This window comes from Vigna umbellata, chromosome 2, assembly GCF_029865625.1.
Source record: "Vigna umbellata cultivar VRB3 chromosome 2, Vumbellata_1.0, whole genome shotgun sequence".
Taxonomy (NCBI): domain Eukaryota; kingdom Viridiplantae; phylum Streptophyta; class Magnoliopsida; order Fabales; family Fabaceae; genus Vigna; species Vigna umbellata.
In genome coordinates this window covers 4,717,855-4,743,657 of record NC_142166.1, presented here as the reverse complement: position 1 = coordinate 4,743,657, position 25,803 = coordinate 4,717,855, and the positions used below count along the sequence as shown (strand labels likewise).

At 32.1% G+C, this 25,803-nt stretch overlaps 4 protein-coding genes across 7 annotated transcripts; 2 read left to right on the top strand and 2 right to left on the bottom strand.

Moving 5' to 3' along the window:
* Window positions 1-554: 554 nt before the first annotated feature.
* On the bottom strand, window positions 555-1,581 carry LOC124821184 (uncharacterized). Its single transcript, XM_047293048.2, has one exon. It carries the CDS (start codon window positions 1,252-1,254, stop codon window positions 742-744), a length of 513 nt encoding a protein of 170 aa, XP_047149004.1. The 5' UTR covers window positions 1,255-1,581; the 3' UTR covers window positions 555-741.
* A 2,466-nt stretch (window positions 1,582-4,047) lies between these two features.
* LOC124821181 (Pentatricopeptide repeat (PPR) superfamily protein) lies at window positions 4,048-11,933 on the top strand. Of its 4 annotated transcripts, none has more exons than XM_088105827.1 (4): window positions 4,048-7,492; window positions 8,508-8,679; window positions 10,393-10,552; window positions 11,807-11,933. In XM_088105827.1, the coding sequence occupies exon 1, from the start codon at window positions 4,208-4,210 to the stop codon at window positions 7,400-7,402; it is 3,195 nt and encodes a 1,064-aa protein (XP_087961953.1). In that variant the 5' UTR covers window positions 4,048-4,207; the 3' UTR covers window positions 7,403-7,492; window positions 8,508-8,679; window positions 10,393-10,552; window positions 11,807-11,933. The 4 variants fall into 4 exon arrangements, with proteins under 4 accessions (XP_087961953.1, XP_087961952.1, XP_047149001.1 ...); XM_088105826.1 differs by lacking the exon at window positions 11,807-11,933 and adding an exon at window positions 10,746-11,056; XM_047293045.2 differs by lacking the exon at window positions 11,807-11,933 and adding an exon at window positions 10,730-11,056.
* Window positions 11,878-13,442, bottom strand: LOC124821182 (aspartic proteinase CDR1-like). Its single transcript, XM_047293046.2, has one exon. The coding sequence runs from the start codon at window positions 13,213-13,215 to the stop codon at window positions 11,878-11,880; it is 1,338 nt and encodes a 445-aa protein (XP_047149002.2). The 5' UTR covers window positions 13,216-13,442.
* Window positions 13,443-17,136: 3,694 nt separating this feature from the next.
* LOC124834294 (glycosyltransferase BC10-like) lies at window positions 17,137-24,069 on the top strand. Its single transcript, XM_088105825.1, has 11 exons — window positions 17,137-17,423; window positions 18,517-19,031; window positions 19,906-20,004; window positions 20,702-20,802; window positions 20,950-21,021; window positions 21,152-21,242; window positions 21,691-21,771; window positions 22,418-22,477; window positions 22,551-22,673; window positions 23,269-23,307; window positions 23,393-24,069. Exons 2-11 carry the CDS (start codon window positions 18,648-18,650, stop codon window positions 23,519-23,521), a joined length of 1,179 nt encoding a protein of 392 aa, XP_087961951.1. The 5' UTR covers window positions 17,137-17,423; window positions 18,517-18,647; the 3' UTR covers window positions 23,522-24,069.
* The last annotated feature ends 1,734 nt before the right edge of the window (window positions 24,070-25,803 follow it).

Sequence of the window (25,803 nt, the reverse complement as noted above, 5' to 3'; positions counted from 1 at the left end):
AATTGAGGAAGTGAGAAACTGATGTTCCTTAACATTTGATTCTGTCTCAATGCAAAGAAGTGGTCTGGACTGTTTTACCTATTCAATAGTGGGTCCCATCATCTCCTTGTAACCTTGTAATTTGCCGTTTTGTTTATATTAGCCACCAGTCCCCCTACTACATTATTAGTACTATTTTATAAAAGTAGCCATGTGAGAGTTTTTGCCAAAGTCACAATTAGCTTGGCCAACCTTCCTGAAAACAAGAACAAAGAAAAGTCTATCTGATATTACACACATCCCTTATTGGATTGGTGTTCAGAAGGAAGAAATTATGTCTATGATACAAGTTTTGCTACCTGACTCAACAAAAATTAAGTTTGATCCTTTTTCTTTCCCTTCAATCAGACAACCAAATTATAGTATCAGTTGCTAAATAAGTTATAAATTGTGTGTTGTGTTGTGTTGTATTATATCCTAATTTGCAATCCCCTACCAGAGATTTCTCTTCATCTGATTGCTCCATTAATTTTAATTGCAAGACACATTTTCAGTAATCAAAGATTGTGTACGAATTCTGCAAACTGAAATATCAAGTTCTTAATAATTTGGATCATAAATACAAAGAAGAATTATACACAAGAAAAATTCAAGCGTAACCGTCTCAAATTTCAATTTTTTTCCTTGTCAAAAGATAATCAAACCAACTAACATGTGTCTTCTTCCTTCCTAGTTTTACCTCAATTCAAGGTCTTTCAAACATCAAATATGTTCTTGCAAATCTGATTCACTTCTCCGATTGAAAGACTTCTCTCTGATGGTGTCCAAGATAGGTTTCCAAGGCTGCACTCTACACGGACTTCGTTCAACCACACCAAGCCTCCCAGGACTCCTTGAAGGCGAATTCCAAACATCGTTCAACCCTTGTTGGCTTGAGAAAGGACCATCTTTGAGGGAAGACCCTTTGCTGGTTTTTGCTATTGCAGTGAGCCTCTTTGCAAGGGAAGCCAAATCCACAGGAGAAACATCAGCTTGAAGGATTGAGTATGGTAGCATGAAGTAGACATTCCCAGGTTGAAGTTCTGTGTCTCCATTCAATGGTTTTGAGCAAGGTGAAAGAAGCTGAAGTGAGGTACAAACAAAGTGCTTCTGAGAGGTGCCAGTGAGTTGGCTCACAGAAATTGGCTTCTCAAAATCCTCCACATATCCACTGAGATGAACCAAACGGACATTGTTGGTTGTGGAGGATGGTTTGGAAGAAAAACAGGCTCCCATATGTGACTCTTTCTTGGCAGATGATGATGCAGAATGAAAGGGTAAAGCTAACTACTAAGTTTGTACTTATTATGTATGACTAATGTTAATTTACTATATAGAATACACAACTGGGGTTTGATTATTGATGCGTGGAGGGATAATTTTCTAGTATTTTTTTTGCCTGAGCAGCCTTTTTGATAAACTGAAATGGACGGTTATTGGTAACCTAAGCAGTGAATTTTCTGACTGATTCCTTGTGTTTATCTTCAACTTCATTCAAGGACTCAAAAGGGTGGCCATTTAATAAAAGTGCTTCTGCATGGAAACACAAGCTGAAGCCTCATGTGGCCAATAAAGGCATTTATACATGTTAGTTTAAGTGAGAAACTCTCTGTGGTATTTTTTCAAACACCATAATTTCTAACCCAAGCGTATGAAACGGGTAATTGACCAATTAGACCTGCAAATGCTATCTTGAAGCGTTGAAACATTCAAAACAGAGCCAAATTAGTGATTGTAATCATGCAATTAGAAGTAAACTCAAGAATTAAAAGACTTTAATGGCATAATTAGCATTTTTTGATTTTAGTGTGAGAAGCATTACCAATCACAGCTCTCAGAGAATGTGTTGGTGGGTCCCTTTTATTGGAGGGAAATATGCATTCAACAGAAGATTGTGGACTTAGAACACGAGGTCTTGACTGAAGTATTGGAAAAGCTAACTTTGTCATTGTGATTTTACAGTGAATGATTGACCCTTTTGGTTTGATTCTATTAAGTTGGAGTTTTTGTTTCAGGAAAAGATAATTTGTCATGTATAAAATTTTACATTAATTTGAAACTATTCTTATTATATTTTATATATTTTTGGTAGTAGTAAAATTATAATTATTTTACCTTTCTAACATGCGTGAATGCGTGTATAATGTATAATATTAGTTTGAATGCATTTATTGGGAGAAAAATTTAGACTCTTTTGAAAATGACAATGGTATTTTTATATTGAATTTTTTATATATCCATTTAACATTATTTCTCGTTTTTTTATATAAATAACTCATTTTACATGTAAACTTTAATATTGATGTTTTATTATTGATTTATTTTATAAATATAATGTTTTTTTGAAAAAAAGTGTTCTCAATTCGATTGTAAATTATAATGATTTTTTTAATAATAACGTAAAATAGAAAATTCAAATGGTATCTTGAAATTAGTGATTGTGACTTTTATTGAATGTTATTTAATTTCCTTTTAGGAGAGAAAAAAAATAGCAAAGTTTCATTTTTGTTTGACTATTTCTTCGCTCTTGGATTTTTCTTGGTGGATAATAACTTGTGTCAAAGAAGAAAACTGTGTCACAGATTAATTAATATAAACTTCTTAAATTTTTTAAATTCTTTCCTTCATTTACTCTTATTATATAATTCCAAATTTTGATAAATCTAATTTTTTTTAATTAGCAATTTAGTCTATTTATTTAGATTTTTATTTGTTTTTATTCTTATATTTTGTTTTTAACTTAATTGTTATTTCTGTAAAAAGAATTCAATATGTTTTCTTCTCTGTTTAATTAATATAAAAATTTAAATTTGTCATGTGTCAAAATTTTGTTTAATTTTTATTTTAAATATTTATTTTTATTTTTACATATAACACATTCTAAGTAAAAAATAATTTAAATTTTAATATGTGACATATTAATATTTTAACACGTGACACTTTTAAACAATATTTTTAAATAAAAACAATTGATTAAATTCTTTTTCAAAAAAATAGACTCAGTCGACTAAAAAAATATATATATATAAAAAATCAATACAAATAAAAAACCTATCCATGATCTTTTAAGTTGGAAATCGATTTTGTAAAAAGTGGTTTTTGTTTAAAATACTTTCAGTGGCTGTTGATAAGTTTTACTTAGTTAGCCTAGTGAAGTTGACGTGTGCAAATAAGACAAATCTTGAAAAATACTCACCTTAAAATCTATTCTTCTGGGTCAATAAAAGAATCAAAATTCTCTATACGTGATTTTTGGTGTATACAAAATCAATTTTCAACATCCAAATTATTTTCCAGTTAATGGATAAAATACAATATTAATGCCTAAAATTCGTAATAGACATTGAAGTTATAAAAAGATGAAAGCTTAAAGTGTTTAATATTAATTGTCTACATAAATAATTAAAGATAATATCAAATTAAAGTGTCATGGTTGAAAAGATGATGAAGTTGGGAATATTTAAATTTGGCATTGAAAAACATTGATTGGAACGTGGGATGTTATTACCATATAATAATGTTTCATATGTGTGATTTTCTTACCTTATAGTTTTGAATATTCTAACATGCACCAAAGTTTCACATTTTTTAATTTATTCTCTTTTAAAAAGATTATATATGAACTTACTTTGTAAGATTTTATACATTAACACGTTTCTTATATCTTTAAAAGTTGGTAATAAGAGTTGTGAGACTTAGGTGTAAGGAGTTCAAACAATAATTGTGAAAAATTTAAATACATATATGGATAGATAGATAAGTCATAATTTCATAAGAAGAAGAAAATATAATTTTAAGCATAATTTTAGTATTAATTTTTAAATTTTAGGTTGAAATCATAATTTGTAATACAATTTTAATTCTTAGAATTTATTTAAAAATCATATTTGACTCAAGGGTGGTTTAATCCTTTTCATATTAATGTCGAGATGCAGTTAATAATCGTGGAAGTGCAGGAAGCAAAGTCCTTCCAAAATTCAAGAGTATATGTAGCCTAATTGTATCCAGTGATCGACCAGGCCCAATTGAAGTGGGAGGGAGCACCCCTCTGATCATGTCACTCTCTCAGCTTCAATTCAGTCTCGAACCGAAGAGAATCTGACCGAAGGAAGTAGCATTTCAATTTTCATCCAATGTTGGAACAACAACTACGTTGTTTTTGAAATCCAAGCGTTGTCTTTTCCCTTCTATGTTGTTCCACCCACGACCCTTGTCCCTCCAAACCTTGCTCAAGCGTGGCTTCACCCCCACTCCCAAACCCATCAACCGCTTCCTCCTTTTCCTCTTCCACCTTCAAAAGTTCAACCTAATAACCCACTTCTTCTCTCAGCTGCAAACCAACAACGCCCCCACCAACCCCCGAACCCTCTCCCTCCTCACATGGGCACTCCTCAAATCCCACAAATTCGAACAAGCAGAACAATTCATGCACACTCACTTGAAAATCACTCACCCCTTCATGTGGGACACCCTCATCCAAGGCCTCTGTGCCCAACGCCACGACCCTGAGAAAGCTCTCTCCGTTTTGCGGCGTTGTGTTAGGAACCGTGCTGTAGTTCCTTCTTCTTTCACCTTTTGTTTTATAGTTCATGAATTGAGCTCAAAGGGGCTGATGGGTATGGCCGTTGAGGTGCTGGAGTTGATGGCTGAGGATGGAGTTAGGTACCCTTTTGATGATTTTGTGTGTAGTTCCGTGATTTCTGGGTTTTGTAGGGTTGGAAAACCGGAACTTGGGGTGGATTTTTTTAAGAGAGTCACTGATTGTGGTGGGTTTAGGCCCAATGTGGTGACGTGCACGGCTCTTGTGGTGGCTCTCTGTAAGATGGGGAGGGTTGGAGAAGTATGTGGTTTGGTGCAGTGGATGGAGAAGGAAGGGTTGGCATTGGATGTTGTTTTGTATAGTGCTTGGGCTTGTGGGTATGTTGAGGAGAGGGTTTTGGTTGAGGTTTTAAGGAGGATGAGGGAAATGGAGGAGAAGGGAATAGGCCATGATTGTGTGAGTTATACTGTGCTTGTAGATGGGTTCTCCAAGCTAGGTGATGTGGAGAAGTCGTTTACTTTCTTGGCCAAGATGATAAAAGAAGGACACAGACCTAATAAAGTCACATACAGTGCAATCATGTCTGCTTATTGTAAGAAGGGTAAGGTGGAGGAAGCGTTCGCTGTATTCGAAAGCATGAAAGAATTAGGAATTGAAATGGATGAATATGTGTTTGTGATTTTGATTGATGGGTTTGGAAAGAGAGGGGATTTCAGTAAGGTGTTTAGTCTGTTTGATGAAATGGAGAGGAGCAAGATCAGCCCTAGTGTTGTTACATACAATGCTGTTATGAATGGTTTATCCAAGCATGGGAGGACAGTCGAGGCGGATGAGTTATCGAAAAATGTTGCTGCAGATGTGATTACATACAGCACACTTTTGCATGGGTATACTGAAGAAGAGAACATTCCCCGGATGTTGCAGACAAAGAAGCGAATAGAAGAATCTGGGATAGCTATGGATGTTGTGATGTGTAATGTACTGATCAAAGCACTGTTTATGATGGGTGCTTTTGAAGATGTTTATGCACTTTACAGAGGAATGTCTGAAATGGATCTGGTTCCAAATTCAGTGACTTACTGCACAATGATTGACGGCTATTGCAAGGTAGGTAGAATTGACGAGGCTCTTGAGGTATTTGATGAATTTAGAAAGACTTCAATCTTGTCACAGGCGTGCTACAATAGTATTATTAATGGCCTTTGCAAGAATGGTATGGCAGAAATGGCCATTGACGCATTACTTGAACTCCATAACTCAGGTCTCGAGTTGAATATAGGTACATTTAGGATGTTAATGAATACAATCTTTGAAGAAAACAATACAAAAGAGGCTTTAGATTTTGTTTACAGAATGGATGGTTTGGGACCAGACATATATAGTGCAGTATGTAATTATTCTATCTTTTTATTATGTCAAAGAGGATTACTTGATGATGCAAATCATATGTGCATGATGCTGAAAAAGAGAGGTCAACCTGTCACGGGCAAGTCTTATTACTCAATTTTGAGAGGGTATCTTAGTAATGGGAACAGGGAGAAAATTCTGCCCCTTTTGAATAGCTTCCTGAAAGAATATGGTCTAGTTGAACCAACCGTACAAAGTATACTTGCATGTTACCTCTGTCTGAAAGATGTCAACCTTGCCCTTCAGTATCTTGGAAAAATGGTGGATAACTCTTTTGCCGACATTTTCCCTGCCTCTATTCTTAAGATTCTCATAAAGGAAGGTAGATCTATAGATGCATATAAGCTTGTCACAGCGATTCAAGATAATTTAGCAGTCACATATTTTGATTATGCAATTGTTATTGATGGCTTGTGCAAGGGTGGATATCTCAATAAAGCATTGGATCTCTGTTCCTTTGTTGAAAGGAAGGGGATGAATTTGAACATAGTCATATATAATTCAATCTTAAATGGATTGTGTCATGAGGGATGTCTTATTGAAGCATTTCGGCTGTTAGATTCGTTAGAGAAACTTAATTTAGTACCCTCTGAAATAACTTACGCTACAGTAGTTTATGCTCTATGTAGAGAGGGGTTTTTGCTAGATGCGGAGCATATTTTCAGGAAAATGGTCCTCAAGGGCTTTCAGCCTAAAGTACAAGTTTACAACTCATTACTTGATGGATTTTCTAAGCTTGGACAATTAGAAAAGGCATTTGAGCTTCTTATTGATATGGAGACAAAATATATCGAGCCTGACAGTTTGACTATAAGTGCCGCAATTAATTGCTATTGCCAAAAGGGTGACATGCAAGGAGCCCTTGAATTCTATTATAAGTTCAAGATGAAATCTGTATCACCTGATTTTTTTGGCTTCTTATATTTGATAAGAGGTCTTTGTTCCAAGGGAAGGATGGAAGAAGCCAGGAGTGTCTTGAGAGAAATGCTCCAATCCAAGCATGTGGCAGAATTGATAAACATAGTCAACAAGGAGGTTGATAGTGAGTCAATAAGTGATTTCCTTACCACTTTGTGTGAGCAAGGAAGGGTTCAAGAAGCTGTTACAGTTCTCAATGAAATTGCCTGTATACTTTTTCCCGTTCAAAAGTTGTCCACTTATAAACGACAAAAGATTTATGAATGGAAGGATTTTGGTTCTAAATGCTCAAGCATTCTACCTTCCTCTTGCAAAAGTGGTTGGAATCTTGGATCTTGTGATGGCAAAGATGTAAATAATCTTGCAACAAATAACAGTGATTGTATGACAAGATCCCAGATGCAGGGTTTTGACTTCTATTATTCTAGAATTGCTGCATTTTGTGCCAAAGGGGAACTTCAGAAAGCAAATCAATCAGCGAAAGAAATGCTTTCTGATCTGACAGAGTCCATGAACTGAACGTGTGGGGTAAATAAGGAAAATTCTTTTAGTGCTTGAACTGGTTCCCGTGTGCGGTTGGCAAAGAGAGCACATGGATGACACCTACAGGTACATAATATTTCATTATAGTTAAGCTTCTAAAGTGTCTATCCATGTATAATGGTTTACCATTCCTTTGGTACTTAACATAATTTATTGAAACTTACCTGAAAGCTTAATGCCACCTTTTAAATTATGTAAATTCTTAACTTCTTTGTTAGACAATTTTGGCATGGCATCTACTTTCTTTACAATTTCCATTCTTGTAATCATGTTTATTGTCTTCTGAACTATTACATTTATTGCATGTCATTGCTAGTGTCAATTGGTTTGAGTGCTTTTACCCTTTGTCTTTCAATTTTATTTGGTCAATCTGGTTGTGACTCTGCTGTTCCCAGTCCCCAATGCTTGGAGATATTGGGGTTATTACACATATTGTCCAAAGACCTGGGCCTGTACTAATACTGGATCTAATTTTATTACTAAATAAATGGGTGTATTAGTTTATGGTATTGCAATACAATACATGCTTTCGCTGCCAGAAGCTGCCTTTCACTCTTTTCCTCCTTGCCTAGCCCTAAACCTTAAAGCATACCATCAACCTTGATCTGTGTGTCCATGCTTCCAGTAAATCAGTTCCTGGAAGTCAATGAATGTGGCACCCTTTCTGATTTTCCTTAAAGGGTTAATCCTTTCTATAAATGCATAATAGTAATGTGTGTGTAATGATAAAAAATGAAAAATTTCTGTCATGTTCAATGTTCTGGACTATGAAGGGTGGTTGCAGTGGTCTCTTTCTCTTTTACATTCCCTTACTATGATATAGACGAACAAGATTTCCAGTTTCCATTGTAGTAATAACAAGCCAGACAGAGAAGTGATTTTGTAGCCCTCTGTCTTCCTTTTTGCTACAATCAATCTGAAAGGGACAAAAGTCTAAAGAAAGGGGAAACAATATCAGCCTAAAATACATTGCAGAAATAATCATAATTATTTTTTATAACCTTATGATAATCTTTAGTACGAGGCACGAGACAGTGAAAGCTCATTCAGGGTATTCTTGACATTTGACATGTACATTCAGGGTATCATGCTTTGAGTCACAGGACTGGATCAATGCTGGATCCTGTTTGAAAAGGCAGTTATGTAACGTGGTTGATGAACTACCGTCTGTCCTTGCTCCTGTTCTGCACTTTCACCCATAAAGTGACTACCAAGGAACCTGCTGGACTCAACACTAAGCCACTATAGAAATGGTAATATATATAATTCTTTCCAGTAAAGAGATTTAGCTACAGCAATGATTCTGGTAAAGCGCATCTTGTTGATGATAAAATTGAACTTTTTTTTTAATTCCTTTGGTTTCCCCTACAACTATACAATTATTTTATTTTATTTTTACTTTTTTTTTTCACTTTATTAAACTGTATATAATTACACTGGATAGGTGATGAAATTAGTTTCATACTCTATTTGTTTTCTGTTTTCAATTATATGTGGTTTTCATTTATGCTGGCTAATATAGTACTTGTATACCAAAAACATTAAAAGAAGTATTTTTTTTCTTAGGCTCAAACTGAACAGACTGAAACACTTTTCTTTAATTTGTGTGAAGTAGTTCTTTCGGTAGATAACTTCCTTTTTGTGAGGGTATGTCATGTCATGATGCATTTTCTGTCTAACTGTTGTTTAGTAGACACTTTTTGTTCATAAAATAAATTATATGGACTCAAAAATCATAACATTCTCATAAAATAGGCTTTATTAAACATGGAAAAGAAATAAAATTTTATTAGTTAAGGAAGGCAGACAAGGAAACCCAAATACCTGGAAAAATTAGAGAAGACACATTGTATACACACTGCCCAGACTTCTTTTTTCTTTTCATAAACTCAAAAGTTGCATCTCTATGTTTTCTTTCTTCTTTATGCATATAAATTTTGAATTGATGGAAGAAAGGCTAATCCACATTTTGATGAGTGAAACAGAAACTTTGAATTTTTCTTATGCACTGCCTATTGAATTGTTATTTTATTCTACTTTTTAGTTTTCATTGACTTGAAGATTCTTGTTTTGATTATTATACTTTCTAATTTCTAGCCATTTCATATATTTGTTTTAAGAACCTTGAATCTGAAAGGTTCTTGGCTTGGCTTGGAAGAAATGAACCTTTGGCTAAGATTACATATAGTCACGTCTCAGTTTACTCTATAAAATTGTTGTGCATGGAAGTTATGTTGAGAATTTGTAGAGAAAACTGGTTTCTTTCATATCTTTCACGATAAAAAGAATACTGTTTATCTTTATTTTTCTTGAAGCATAGCATTTTGATGAACTTCATCTGTGAACTTCCTTCGAGCAACTAAATTCAAATTTTCAAAAGGAAACGTGTTTTGAAGCAGCACTTGAACAATGGTTGTGGGTTGTGCTGACAATTTTTTGACAAATGATTTAGACTTAAGGATGGAAGTGATGAAAGAGAGAGAAGTAGATGGAAGAGATGCTAAAAACTGTGTATGGATATGGACTACACTGCAAAGTTCATTTTAAACAGATTGATGACGATAAATACAAATAATTATAGGATATTTTATTTTTACATACATAATATTATGATATGCCTATAGATGATATTCTAATAAGATATTCTTATAATAAAGATCCTAATTAAGTAAGAAAATAAATCAAAGTATAAAAGACGAATAAGTCCTAAGAGATAATCTAAGATACTATACAATATTCTAAGATAGTCTGAAGATATTTCTTATATTTCTAACAATGTGTGCGTATGCATGTATTGACTATGAACTGTATGGAAACATATTTTAAATAAAATGACTGTGTAACTGCCAAGAGCAGTAAAGGTGTTACAACATGTTGAACATTACACATTACTGATCTGAACAGAGTTTCCACCACTTTGTAGTATTTTTTCCATCTGTGATTGGTTCTACTCTTATGATATACAGCTCATGGTAATACATGAAGAATGGCTGCTAACACAATACTCGGAATACAAGAGCTGTCATAATGTTGTATTTCTAGAAAGAAAGGTGATAAACTGCATGCTAATTTCTGCTTTAGGCCTGGATCGACCAAAGTTACTCCTTCTCTAAATGGTTATTGAACGTAAGTGTTTTCCTTTCTGTTCATGCTATAATAAATAAGCATATTGAGTGGGGTTATTGTTTTTTGTTTTTCTTCCTTTCTTCCCCTCTTTCAACTGAATGATGCTTGATTTGTAGACATTAATTTTTTACCTTATTCTATCTGGCCTTATAGATCTTGATTGTTTTTTCTACTAAGGATAAGTATTTCTCAGCCAGTTGCATGTAATTGCAAACGAGCCTTTAACAGAGATGGCTGGACTGTGGAGAAAACTGGAGTTAGACGTTGAAAAATGCCTGTCTGGAAGAATGATTTTTGTCATGTCACTAAAAATAGAACTGTAACATTATAGGAAGGTGTGAAAAAGTGTTTTTTGTTGGTGATTGAAAATTAATATTATGTAAGAACAATTATGATGTATTCATAGATAGTTCAAATTTACATGTCAGTCCAGTCACCTACCTAAACTACTTACATTATTCATTTATGGCTTAAATAAAGTTTATAGTTTTAATATGTGGTTAATTTTTTTTTCAGTACTTAATATAAATATTTGTTTTTTTTCTTGAGTACATGTTTTAGTTTAAGTCTATTACTTTTGAGTTCTCGAGTTTACATGTTATTTAAGTTGAGCACATGTCATACAATTTGTAGTGTTGAGAAATAGTATATATTAAGTCTCTTTTGTTAAGTGTACTAATAAGATATGTCGCTGGATTATGAAAATCATATTGGTTATAAAAATAAGTTGAGAGATTAATTACTGTTTATGTGTTTGTTAAGTTGAAAGAACATGTATCATATGATTTGTAGTAGTAATGATTTTATTAAGTTCCTTTTGTCACTAGTACTGACAAAATGCTACTTATGATAGAAAATATATTGAATGTTTTTATTTAGTGATGTTATCTTTATTTATCAATCTTAAAGTACGTTGTGACAAATATGAATTCTGAAAGAGAAAAAAAAGTGTAGAAAAGAATGAAATAATTATTTTCATTAAGTTAAATTTACTTTTTGTACAAGTTAAACAACAACACAGATTTAGATATATTATTTCTTATTTTACTTTTTTGGAAGTCTTTAAAGAATAATGTCTCCAAATAATTTGCTTTTGCTTATATTTGAGCTTGGAGGTTAGTTATACTATCACAATACTCAGAATACAAGAGTTGTTATAGCTTCTAATGTCTTGTATCTAAATTCAAAATAATTAAAGCCATATATGCCATGAGAGCAACGCATTGCCATTTACTTTACCTTGTTAGTGCACAGATAATGCTTTTGTTGTGGATTCAATCAAATTGGAGTTCAAGAGTTGTGATTTGTGAATGCATTCACAATCATCAACCACTAAGAAGTTCACAATCAATTCTTTGAAAGTAAACATAGTTATTAACAAGGTCATATCCCACGTTGTAGCTCTGTTGGGCTAACAATCCAACCACTGAAGGCTTACTTTTAATGTCGATGTTACTGGCTGGACCTATAGTCATGCAGAATATGTCATTACTGACTTGACTAAAAAAGCTTCCAGAATCCATAGCCAAATCTGCTCCTTCAGCAAAATGAAATGTAACCACTGGAAACCCAGCTAGATCTTTGTTGATACTACCATAATAACACAACATCCACGGGGAATTTTCAATTATTGCTCCTCTAAAGGACCTACCAATGAGATTTCTAACTTCTTTGTAGATTAGTTTATGCACATTATCAACTAGGTAGCTGATAGTGCTACCTGTGTCAATGATGACTCCTCCTGTGCCATTCTCTTTTATCTCAAAAGTTCTTGGAGCTATGTCAAGCCTTTTCTCCCCTATACTTATGCCTTCCATGGTGACATAATAAAAACCATTGTGGACTTCAAAAGGGGTGGAAAAACCTTCAAGATCTGCCCCTTCACCTAATATCAGTTGGTTGTAATTGTAATGAGGGTCAGCCAGGTTGCCTATGCAGTAAGAAAACTTTCTACCAATTTTTGTTGCCAAAGATTCAACTGCACTGTTTAGTCCTAGTATTCCATTGTGTCCTGGATCTGAATCGTATCCAATGTAGTGGCCACATCCAAATAGTACATCTAATATCTTAGAGGTACCTTCATCAGTTGTCTCAAAGACAACAGTATCACGACCATATGTTCCTGAAGCTGTGGAGCCATCTGCATAAGATGCACGAAATGGAATAGGGTCACATTTGCAACCCTTGAAGAGACATGGTATTTTGCACTGTGGGAAAAAGGTGGAAGACTTTGAGGGGTCAAAGAGTGGTCCTAAATGGTTGTCACAATTTGTGCAAGGGGAGCACATGATCCAGAAGCTGTCACTGGCAGTGTCTATAATAACTAGTTGTGGGATAGGGGGTTGGCCTATTGAGATATTGGCCAGTATGGTTCTACCAGTTAAAGAGGGAGAAACACTAGCTTTGTTGTCATTATTAGAGACCAAAGAACCTTCTATCCTTGCTTGAATGTAGGCTAAACGTGCTGCTGAGTGTTGGATATCAAGTTGAATTCGGTCTTGAGCTGTTGCATGTGGCTTGTAGTGAGGATGATGAATTGAGCCAGGGTGAATGAGTCTGGAGACCAGTCTTTGAGGTTTAACAGATGAATTGCTGCTAGTTGATGAGAAACATGTTGAAAAAGCCATCAACAAAAGAAGAAATTGTTCATATGCAAATGCCATAATATTGATCTTCTTTGTTATTGAATTTGTTGTTTTAGTTTATTGGTAGATTGTAGTTATATATTGCTTCCAAGACATTCAAGATAGTTATATATAGTGATAAATGAACCTTTAGGCTTTGCACGCACATATATCTATTGATTGATTCACCTTGTGGAAGGTATGATTTGTATATACAAAAGAAATTTATGAGAAGAAATGAAAAAGTAAATTACCCTTAAGAGGCACCAGCCACATGAACGTTGCATGTCTTTATTTTTTTCTACTAGGCCCATCTTTACATTCTCTACCAATAATCAATCTAGAAAATGAGCACCAGCTTTTGTTGTGATTTGACATTCTTTATTTGATGTAATTCTTATTATAGTAAAATCTAAATATCCAAACATAAAAAATAAAATTACAATAAATATATAGAAAATTGGTTACAAAAATTACTTACTTTTATTAATTAAATGTTATATAATCTTTCATCACAACATCTCACTATTAGTTTTTTTGTAACAAATATTAAGATAGAAATAGTAAAATATTATGCATACGAGATAAATAGTTAAAAACTATCTTTATTAATAGTTTTAGATATATCATATCATTATAGTAACTCGCCTCGTAAAAATTCTTAACCAAAACTCAGCAAAGAATAAAAATAAAAGCCTTTAAAATTTTATTGGATAAAAACTAGAAAGGATTCACAGGAACTAAAAACACAATTAGTCTAATAATATTTAAAGTAATATTTAATGTTAAAATAAAATAAAAGTTAGAGTAAAAAAAATCACCACACATATGCTTATAATAATGCTGAAGTTAGAGAAGGAAGTACAAACACAAAGTGACTACACCATATTCTGTGCAGCAGAAGAGTAAGAAAAATAAATATTAATTATCGAATCTTATCATAAATAATAAAAATATAAAGAATTTGAGTTTAAAAACTGACCCCCTCTCGTATAAATATAAACATAACTTTTAATCGGTGTTACAAAGTATATAACTTTACATAATAACATTAATTTATTGCTGTAATTTTTAAATTATAATTTCATATTATCATAATTATTAATATTGAATTTTATATAATAAAAATAATAAGTAAGTTATTTATATTTAAAAAATATATTACATCAATTTTAATCAACATGATACATCAATTTTAATCAACATATGATGTGAGTGATGTGTAAGAGTTTAGAAAATCGTGTTTTAAAATTGATAATATGTTTAAAATGAGGAGACTTAATAATTTTAATATTAAAATTTTAAAGTATAAATATAATATTTATAAACAAGTTTCATTATTAAAAAATATACATTATTTCTAAAAAATCTTTTCCTATAACTCTTTTTATCTTTTCTCTAAGATTTTTTACAATCCGTTCATCTTCTAAATATAAGAGACGGTAAGATTTTTCTTAAGAGTAAGTTCATCAAATCATCCGATTAGTTTCTTCAATAAAATAAGTTGATTTTTTGTCTCTCTTTTAGTTTGTTGGTTCTTCTTCTACATGTAGTCTTTTTGGCTCGCATGTAGTATTCGTGTTCTTCTTGCTAGTCTCTATTGATCAGTGGTCATAATTGTGTGTCCTGATTGTCTTTGTGTTTTTCATAGGGGTAGATTGAGCTACATGTGCATTTAAGTATGTTTTAGGGATCATTAAGCTATTTGGTTGTCTTGTAGGTAAGGGAAGCTAGTTGTTTTAGTGTGTGTCAGTTGAATAATTTTGATTGATATTGGTACGTTGTTGAATCTAATTGATGTTTGTACTTGAATTGAGTTTTGACTTGTGGTTTGGACTATTGTGATTGAGGGAACTAAATTGCACAAATTGGTATGAATTTAAGGTATAAAAAATGTGTTGAACCATCTCTCTGAAAAAAGAATACCAATTTGAGTAATTGAACAAGTCTTAATTCACTTAAAATCAAAAATATGAGTGTACTGTAATTTGGTGTAGCATTAACAGGTATTGGTGTGGTGTTGAGCACAAGTTTGGTTGTACAAGTTTGGAAACATTTGTTCTTCAGTTCGCGAAGTGCCCCTTTTTATCATTGAGCGCCTAGTTTTGAGAATATTTTGGCATTGAGTGGTGACAAGGTACAACTTAATGTCATCTTGCATTGCAGGTCTGTATCAATTTTAGTTCCAAGATGCTTTGCATCACCTTTTGCGAAAGGTTTGATGCTGGGTGTTAGGACTGTCGTTGAGCGCCACCTTTTTGCGAAAGTTCTGACGAGTGCCAACTTTGAACGGTAGTCTGTATGATAGTTCTGCTTCTTCTTTTTGGCTATTTGGTATTGATTTATATAACCATTGAATATGCTTGTGAGTATGACAATTGTATGTATGAAAATAAGGATGTTTATTATGATTATGTGTGGTATTCTTGTTAAAGGAGATATCCTGATATACTACCAGTCCTTCATCTCATATAGAGAGGAATGAGGTGGGGGAGAGAATGACAACACCTATGTTTATGACTCTACAGAGTATAAATACTACTACAAGTGCATACATAGAGTGAAACTCTATGTCAAATGTATGTATATGGATAATTGAGTCTAAAGTATTATGCGTGTTTTTATAATAAGTTATAGTACTTTATAAATGTTAAGCTTATATTTGACACGATTAAACTGTATTATGATTTTTCTTTTGTATATTAACTTACCATATCTTTTCTTTTTGTGTTTTGTTATTTTTTATGATGATCACTTCCCAATACGAGCAGATAACAAGTTAAGTGGAAGATAAAGATGTAGCAAAATGATTATTTAGTTTTATGTAATTGATAATGTAGGAGTTTCTTGCTTTTAAAAATAATTTTTGTAATTTCTTTTGGTATATAGATATATATATTACGTTTTTATATGTACATATATGTCACGTTTTTACAAATATGTATTAATATTATATATATTTTTCATTATCTTTTATTTATTATTAATTTTTAATGTTTTATTTGACAGTTACATGCTAAGATGTTAGATGATGTAACTTTTACTATTAAATATTACATAATTAGTAACTTTATATTAATCTAACCATTAAATTATAAATAATATTTTAATAAATTTTGAAAACCACATTTTGATATATCAATTATTCTAAATTAATATAAAAAACTATATATATAAAAAGAACTCTCAATATAATGACGTGAGATTTTTTTTTTAAAATGTCTAATTAAAAAAAAATTGGAAACTTTCATGAAATTTTAGACTATCAATAACTTTGTATAAATAAAAAACGAGAATTTTATCAATTAACGACTAAGCAATAATTCATCATCAATATCACAATTATAAAAATTAAACAATAAAAGAAAAATCTCAGCTCATCATCAATATCATTTAAAAGAAATCAATAAAAATATATTGTCAGTATAATATTAAGTAAGATTTAACAAATGTAATTTAGTTCTTTATACATTTTTTTTCTTTTCTGATTACTAATATTCCATTTTTAGTTTGACAGCCCAAGTTTGGTTTTTGTAATGAGTGATGAATAAAGCAGCAGAAACTGCAATTCATTTCCAAAAGCTGCAAATGTGACAACAGAGTCATCACAAAAATACCAAACTTCTTTGTCAACAAACACTAAAGTGGAGAAAAGCAGAAGGACCTTATGATTCCTAGTCAACCCCAACTTTCTCATTGCTCCATTGCAACACACACCTTAATATTTTCTAAACATCTTTATTTTTTAATTTTCAACATATTTATTTATGCTTTATATTCTTCTTTTCACTTGCTTTTTAATCAATTTACATATTTGTCATGACTTAGTTTCTCATTTAATTGCAAACACATTAATGAATTTTCCACTAATTACCTTAAATATATATTATAACCAGTATTGATTAATTAATGATTTTTTTTTCTAAACCATGGTATACTTTGTTTTTTGTGTCTTAGTGTGTGCCACTGCTACAAGCAAGGACCCTTTTGGTTTTTCAGAGAAAAAGCAAAACGCAAACGCAGAAACAAAAGAAAGCGAAACGATTCGCGTTTTGAAAAAGCCATCACAACGAAATAGAGGCACACACACTGTCTTTCTTTCTTACTCTTCTCGCGTATGTGTTTTGTGATCGTGCATGGTTCCTTGCGATTTCCCCCTACAAGGATAGATCTTTCAACGCTCATTTTCCTCTGAGATCTTTCCTTTGACGTGTGATGTGAATTTTTTCGTCTTCTTCACGTTGCAGGTATCGACACTCTTTTTTCCATTCTCACTGCGTGAGAGAGAGAGAAAGTTTGTGTTTTGAAGCGTTTGGGATGTTGGGTGTGGAAGATTTGAAAACAGTGAAGGAGGGAAGGGAATGCCTTTTTTTTTGGTGAATTAATTAATGGGATTGTGTAGTGTTTTTCTAGATAGTTCAGTTTCAATCTTTAAGGTTGTTTGGTGTTTTTGTGGTAAATTAATTAATGAAATCGTGTAGTGTTTTGCAAGATAATTCGATTTTAACGTGTAAGGTTTTCTTTTTTCTTCGATATGTTTTTGTGTTTGAGTTTTCACGTGGTTTTTGTATGGGTGGTTACTTGTGTATTTTTTGTAGAAGTGCCCCCTTTGAATTATAAAACGTTGAATTGATTGGTTGTGTTAACTTATGAGATGTAATAAATGCTCACACTTTTCACGCTCGTGTGTTTTTTTTTCTCTGGGACAATGTCTTTTTCTGATTCCTTAATGTTATTATCGTGTTTGGTTATACCAGAAAGGTGTGGTGGAATGAAAATAGGTTTGTTTTATGATTTTAGATTTTTAGAGAAACTTCCCTTTCCCACCCGATCGTGGGTTTTGTTGTATATTTACGTAATCGCTCCTATGATTGAGGAACTGGGACTTTGTGGGATCAGATTGGAGTGTGTGGGTTATGTTATGTTATGTTGATATTTTATTTTTTCATTTTTAAATTGGCTAAAGAAAATTGCTTTTGACTTTGTGTTCAACCTTACACATATTTGTTCCTTCCTCTTCCTCACAATTTGTTGGTTATTCAGTTAGGATTGTCTACTCTTTAACACATATTAAGATATTTTTGATTTCGACATCCGTTTCTTAAAGTTTGGAATTTGTGACCGAGTTTTTTTCATTGGTCAGTAAATTATTATGTGGGGTTCAAAAATGTGTCAAAGGTTTGCTTTTGATCATATTTTGAGCTGTTGCAGTCAATTCTGTGGCGAACCTTAGCATGCACTGTGCATATTATTTTGGGCCCAGATGCTGGTTTCTGAACCTTAGTGGATTTAGTTGGCCGAGTTGTTTGCTAATGTATCTTTGTTCTGTTTTTGTTTCAGATTTTTCTGCATCAACCTGTTGAAGACTTCTTTTTGGCCATTTATCTTGATTGATCATTTTAGAGTGGTGCGGAATATGAATGAAAAGGAAATTGGTTGGAATTGGTGAAAATTGTGATTCAAGTGCCTAGATGAAGACAGTAAAAGATTTGCGCCTAGGCGCGGGCGATGTGCAGATCCTGCCTGGGTCTCGTCATCGTCCTCCTATGAAGAAGCCAATGTGGATTATTGTCTTGGTTTTATTCGTATGCGTGTTTCTAATATGTGCTTATATCTACCCACCAAAAAGCAGTTCTGCTTGCTACATCTTTTCTTCTGAAAATTGCCGGTCAATTACTGATTGGCTTCCACCAGCTCCTGCAAGGGAATACACAGATGAAGAGATTGCATCACGAGCTGTTGTTAGGGATATTTTGAAAACACCTCTAGCACTTTCAAAGAATCCGAAAATCGCCTTCATGTTTCTGTCACCTGGTTCTCTACCATTTGAAAGATTATGGGATAAATTTTTTCAAGTAAGGAATTGTCACGTGTTATCTGTAACTGATTATTTTGTATTGTTTTGATGATTGTATTAGTTCATGTACACATATCTTATTTGTAAATAATTTCTTTTTCAAACAAATATGTGAGCAAGTCAAGCATGACAATTGTTAGAGTTAGGACAAGGACTGATGGCTAGCTTGTACAAGAGTTAGGATGTGCAAGCTCTTATTGTCTCTTACTAAATCAACTAATGTGTTTCCCTTTCTAAAATAAATTTAGTACTTTCTTTTTAAAACATTTTTGATACTTCTAAAGCATATGATCCTTGAGAATATAGCAGTCTGTATTAGTATACTCGATGTTTAGTTTAATCTTTAATTTGACGAGTTAGAGAAATAACCTGCTGTACTCTCCAATGACGCTAGTGATTCCATTGATTGTGAAACTCGTTTGTCTTTTATTACTCTTGTATTAAAAGTGCTAGGATGAAGGAGAATCATCAGGATATCAGGATTTGATAGAATTTGGAAAATTTATTCCTTCTGTTGGGACGGTGAGACTGAACTTGAATGACAAACTAGGGTACTGGTTTATTGTACACTTATATGAATACTGAACAAGTGCTTTGCATGAAATTTGTTAATGGTCTTTCTGGTCCTAACGGAATGCAATGAATAATGGTTTTATATTTAGGTTAAGTGTTTGGATCTTAGCTATTAAGTTTGAATAAATGTACACCACAAGATGTAAAATATGTTCGATTCATAAATTCTTGATACATGCATATGGGAGAATGAACAGTCATAGTTTGTAGTTGCAATTCTGTTGGTTAATTGTCTTTGCTTCTGAACCATGCTAATTCAGTGTGCTCACTTGGAAGAATACTTTTCTCCTTTTTGGTAGGGACATGAAGGGAAATTCTCAGTATATGTGCATGCATCTAAGACTAAACCAATTCATGTGAGCCGTTATTTTGTTGACCGGGATATACGAAGTGCTCAGGTGTGTAGTGTTACGATTGTTATGTTTACTATCATCTGTTATTTTATCAATCAGGATATACATAGTGACCATGTGTGCAACTTGTCTCATGATTGTTCTGTTTCCTATCACCGATCAATTGTTTTCCTCATGTATATGTATTGAATTTAAATCATTGTTTAATGTTGTTACTTCTTGTTTTTCTTCTTGAAATTTCCTTTAAAGTGCCCTCTTTGCATGAGTCGACTTTTGTTAATGTTGTGACCAAAACGAATCTCCTACTTTAGAGTACCCAAATATATGAAACCAAAATGTCTATCAACGTGAGAGATTAACTGATGCTGTAACTATTTAATAGACATGCATAGGAATGTAGTGTTGACTCTGTCAACCTGACAGTCTGAAATGCAATATTTTGCATTGGTAACATAATCTGCTAATTTCACACACTTTACTTCCTGTTAAGAGATTATAATGTACATGTATTTGCTTATTTGAATTATGTTAGAAGTCTAGGATAACATTATATATAAGCTAGGAAGTTTAGTCTAGTTTTACTTGTGACTTTACTATTTTTGAGAATGCCTTAGTAACATATTTGAAGTTAGAATTTTTTTTATAATAAGCTATGAGTTTAATTTGAAGTTAAACTACATGCTCTAAAAGTAGCTATTATGGTAGTTAGCAGCTATGTTAATAGTTGGTTACTTTATTGCAGGTGGTGTGGGGTAAAATATCTATGGTTAATGCAGAACGACGACTACTGGCAAATGCTTTACAAGATCCTGATAACCAGCAATTTGTTTTACTTTCTGATAGGTAAATATGTGCCATGATATTGCTTTTAATTATATTCTTATTTCCAGGTAACTTATGTTATATATATATATATATATATATATATATATATATATATATATATATATATATATTTTAGTTTCTAATCCTTTCGTACTGGTTTTGCAGCTGTGTGCCATTGTATACCTTTGACTATATTTTTGATTATCTGATGTACACAAACGTCAGCTTTGTTGATTGGTATGTCATGCTTTACATAGAGTATACCTACCCGTGTGTTCATTTGTAAAGTGGGTTGTTCTTCTAATTTCTGTTTTCTGCCACCAATTTGGTGTTCTCAACTGATCCAACCTTTTCTTTTTCTTGTTAGCTTTATGGATCCTGGTCCTCATGGCAATGGCAGGTATTCAAAGCGCATGTTACCCGAAATTGAGATGAAGAACTTTAGAAAGGGTGCACAGGTATATTACATAGGCTGCTTGCTGGAAATTATGCATTTCAATTAGAATCTTTTCTTGTTTACTACAATACATGGAATGTGAAATTTGAACTTAGTATTTTGCAATTACCCTTTTCAAAGGATATTAATTGAATAAATGGAGTTGGCCATGATTTATGTCAATAGGCTTTACTAAAGCATCAATTACAAGAGAAAGCAGTAGTCCAGTCTTTTGGCTTAAAACATAGGGGTGAATAGATTCTCAATAACATAAGTATTCTTTGTTCTTGCCTGAAATCGCCCCCTTTTTCTTTCTACTTTTCTGTAGTTCTATTTGCATCTTATTGTTGTTTAATACCTCCACACATGATGTGGAGGAGCTCAATTGTTTTTGTTCAATATAAGTCGTGGGCTCAATTCATTATGTCATCTGTTTAGATTTCTGGCTAATTGTTAGATTCCTGATGCAGTGGTTTTCAATGAAGCGCCAGCATGCTGTTATAGTTATGGCTGACAACCTGTATTACTCAAAATTTAAGGCTTACTGTCAGGTACAGTTTTAAATACTGTTTGGATTAAAATTTTGAGCAATTTCTTTTGTCTATCATTATTGAATATTTTATTAATTTGCTTTGAACTGGCATGTTCATCAAACCAAGCAGGTGTAAGTATTTCATTTTTACCGTACACGCTCAGTGATTATGTGTCTTTGGCATATGGTTTACATGAAATTTCTTTTAATACAACATATGTATTCTGCCGTAAGTTCCGTCCTTCTCATAATGATGGGTATTTTGAGCTGATTTTGATAAACTTTTCAATTAACAATTGCACCAATAGGAAAACAAGATAAATCAAGGAAATGGAAAGAATAAAACTTGCTGCAAAGTTATGATCAACTTGTGCGTCTTAATTGTTTAGGAAACTCCCTCTTGTAGTTTCTTTACAAGCACCTATTTAATTTAGCCAAGCTTCTCATTCTTGTCTTGAAAAAGTTTTAATATGAAAACGTTCCATAAGCTAGAAGCTATCCTAAACTCCCTTATTTATTGTTCTCTTACATTTGAAATGAAAACCTGATGCAAGGAGTTATTTAAATATCTTAGCTCTTCCCTCAAACGTGTGTTGAAGCATGAATTTAATAATTTTTAAATTTGGCTGTGCTCAATTATTAACGTGAATATTATGATATTACAGCCTGGTTTTGAAGGGAAAAATTGCATTGCGGATGAGCATTACTTACCTACATTCTTCCAGGTGAGAATTTCTATCTGTAATCCTGGCCTGTTCTAACAGTTTCAAACTGTTAACTAATAGGATTCTGTTTCAGATTGTTGATCCTGGTGGAATTGCCAATTGGTCAACAACTCATGTTGACTGGTCTGAGAGAAAGTGGCATCCAAAATCATATAGGGTTCGAGATATTTCATATGAGCTTTTGAAGAATATTACGGTATAGTGCTATGATAAATTTATTTTTCAATACAGAAATAGTCACCCACGACGTGAATGTAAAGAGAATATCCAATCTTATGAACCATATTTTCCTTGAAATCCAAGCAATGTATTTTTTTATTAGAAAAACATCCTCTCAGTTTAAAAGCAAAAAAAGTACCCTTCCTTTGTATTTCTTTCTCTTTAAAATCTCACTCCAAAACATATGCTAAGTAACAGCCAGAGTAGTAAGGAGAATTGGAAATTGGACTTTTGGGAAAATTGGAAAGAAAAAAATCCATTTGGAAGAATCTCCTTGATGTGTATCCCATATCTATACATGTTGTGCAGGTTTCTATGTATGATTTATCTTTACTTTTTTATGAAATTCCGCAGAGGTATTGGAAGTTACTGTAAAGTTGGCATATTTTGATTTTAGTGTCTGGTCTGATCGTCTTTTCTATATCTTGCTGCCATCAATTGCCCTTATGTAGTGCAATCATGTCATTTTGATCTGGCTTTTCTGTGCTGTGGGGAAAAATTTACTTATTTACTCATTCAACTGCTCTTTCAATATATTTTCTAACTGAGATCATGAATATTCATATTCGCAGTCCATTGATGTTAGTGTGCATGTCTCGAGTGATGAGAAGGTATGCTCTCTGAAAGCTTTCTTCATATCCTTAATTTATTAAGAATGCATTGAGTGACTTGAAAAGTGATCACTTATTGCTACAGAGACAAGTACAAAGTTGGCCTTGCTTATGGAATGGGATTCAGAAGCCATGTTATCTATTTGCTAGGAAATTCAATCCTGGAACACTGAACACTTTGTTGCAGCTTTTTTCTAATTACTCAGCACCTTGAGCAAGCAATTTTTGATCCATTCTTTGGTCGGATTAGCTGTTGCTTTCGACCTCCTTCTTGGTCTCTCATAGGGTAGCAGCTGTAAATTACATCATTTTTATCTACACTGAGTGCAAAGTCTATTGGCATCACAGCTACTGTGGCTAACATTTTAGTGTTGCTTCCTTAAGGATAGGGATCAGTAGCTTGATTCATCCCCCTCTGCCCCTTGTTTTCATTTTGGGTTGTGTAAGTTTTCTCATTGCATCTCAAATTTTGGGGGAATCATAAGAACTCATTCTCTTGTTGCTCGGCTTTGTAGAACTCTGCAAATGCAAAAATGTTTAGTTAAAATACAAATGTTACCATTCGTTCTAGAAATTCATGCATCACTGTACCCCCTTGATGCAATCTTCGTAGCCTATTGATGAGGCTTATGCTGTTAAACTAGGGTTTTGAGATGTAGCATGAAGATCTGTAATTTTAATTTTATTGATATAGCTTCAGAAGTTTTATATACTTGTAATTGTACTTCTTGATTCAATGAACTAAGAAACTTGTAATGACCACATACCCGGTTTGAATGACTAAAGCTTTATATCTTATGTATGTCCCACAAGATATCAAGTCTTGTATAATTTTTTTTTAAATAAAAATTATCATTTTAACCTCTTTTCGAGTGTAGCTTATTTGATAAGGAATAACAAAATTAAAAACAAGAAATGAAATTTTCTCAATTAAAAATAATAATTTATATATAAAAAATTAATTTGACACCTCTGTCCAAATTCCAAAACGGTATACAATTGTCTTGCTTTTCTTTTTACCTTGCAATTGTCTTACTTTTCCTTTATCTTTCATTTTTGTTTTTAATGTATTTCATATATTAATAAAGAGAAGAAATAATTACAATAGTTACGGGACAAATTTGATAAGAAGTTATTATTGATGAGAATAATATCCATACTCAGTGAGTATTATTAAAATTAAAATTTTATTCTCAATTTTTATTAATTATTAATTATTTTATTTTCTTGCTTCTTTCCCGATTTTCACCATTGGCTGTAATAATGGTTTATTATTTTATTGTAATGTCATTGTTTCCCACAAACAGGTGCTAACTATTTAATTTTTGCCATGAATTTTTCTTTTTTATGATCATTGGATATTATTTTGTTTTTGTTTTCTCACTTGTCTTTTATTACCATTTTGTATTGCTATTTGTACTAAGGTTCTTTCCCGTTTTTAAAAATTCACTTTGTTTTATAATTTAATCGCATGCTGTTATGTTTTGTTCGGTTTAATTATTTATTTATGAGTAAGAGAAAATTAGTGTTTAATTAGTTTGATTTTGTGATCATTCCTAATCTAAGAAGTTATACATGTAAGTCTTATTCTAAATTTTATATAATTTATTATTAAAGATGGTTTATGATTCACGTATCAATGTTTAACTTTTTTTTTTATTTTAATATCTTTTCCATGCAAGTAATTAAAACTAAAATTTAAAATATAAAATCAACAAATTAAGAGTGTTATGCTGCTCAGATTTCTACCCCTTTTCACATTTCTCAATTACAATAATCCATTGTGGAAGGAATGGTCATTAATTAAACATGCTACCGTGATCTGAAATGATTAAATATAATAAATATATACAAATTTTAATTGTACCCATATAAGTTTCAAAATTTATTTTTCATGGATAATTAATCATAATAAAATTGCCAACATTTTTTTAATTTATAATAAAATTACAAGCATTATCATAATAAAATTTGAATTTATATTTTATTTTTATAATTTTTTTATCTCATGTTAAACACTTATGCAATACATTTTTTAAATAATTGTGTCTATAAATTTTTTTAAACAAATAAAACAAATAAGAATAATACAAGTTGGAGAGCGAATAAATACTATCATTCAACTTGATCCTATATCATTCTTACATTATAGAACAATAATTAATACATATATAAAACTTATTAATTTAAGTTACCAACATAAATAGAAATTTTAAAATTGAGAGTACTTCATTCTAGTTTAAGATTAGATGTAATTATTAGAAAAATCATCATATTTTTAAATATAAAAAAATAATTAATATATACTTAAACTCTAAAATTGAAAATTAAATAGAAATAAAAGCGTTTAAACAAATGTGACATTTATAAGATAAAAATAAAAGGAGGGATTATTAGTGTTTGAAATTGAAAAAGTAGTTTAGTTTGTGTATAATTAAAAATGGAAATGTGCGTATTTATTGTTGTCATTTTTCTAAATGAAAGACATTCTCTTAT

Bases quoted from the DNA above. Each gene is read 5' to 3' on its own strand.
- LOC124821182 (XM_047293046.2), bottom strand. From the start codon at position 13,215: ATGGCATTTGCATATGAACAATTTCTTCTTTTGTTGATGGCTTTTTCA.
- LOC124821184 (XM_047293048.2), bottom strand. From the start codon at position 1,254: ATGGGAGCCTGTTTTTCTTCCAAACCATCCTCCACAACCAACAATGTC.
- LOC124834294 (XM_088105825.1), top strand. From the start codon at position 18,648: ATGAAGACAGTAAAAGATTTGCGCCTAGGCGCGGGCGATGTGCAGATC. The intron at 20,803-20,949 runs GTAAATATGTGC...CTGGTTTTGCAG, and splicing joins TTTGTTTTACTTTCTGATAG to CTGTGTGCCATTGTATACCT. The intron at 22,478-22,550 runs GTGAGAATTTCT...ATTCTGTTTCAG, and splicing joins ACTTACCTACATTCTTCCAG to ATTGTTGATCCTGGTGGAAT.
- LOC124821181 (XM_088105827.1), top strand. From the start codon at position 4,208: ATGTTGTTCCACCCACGACCCTTGTCCCTCCAAACCTTGCTCAAGCGT.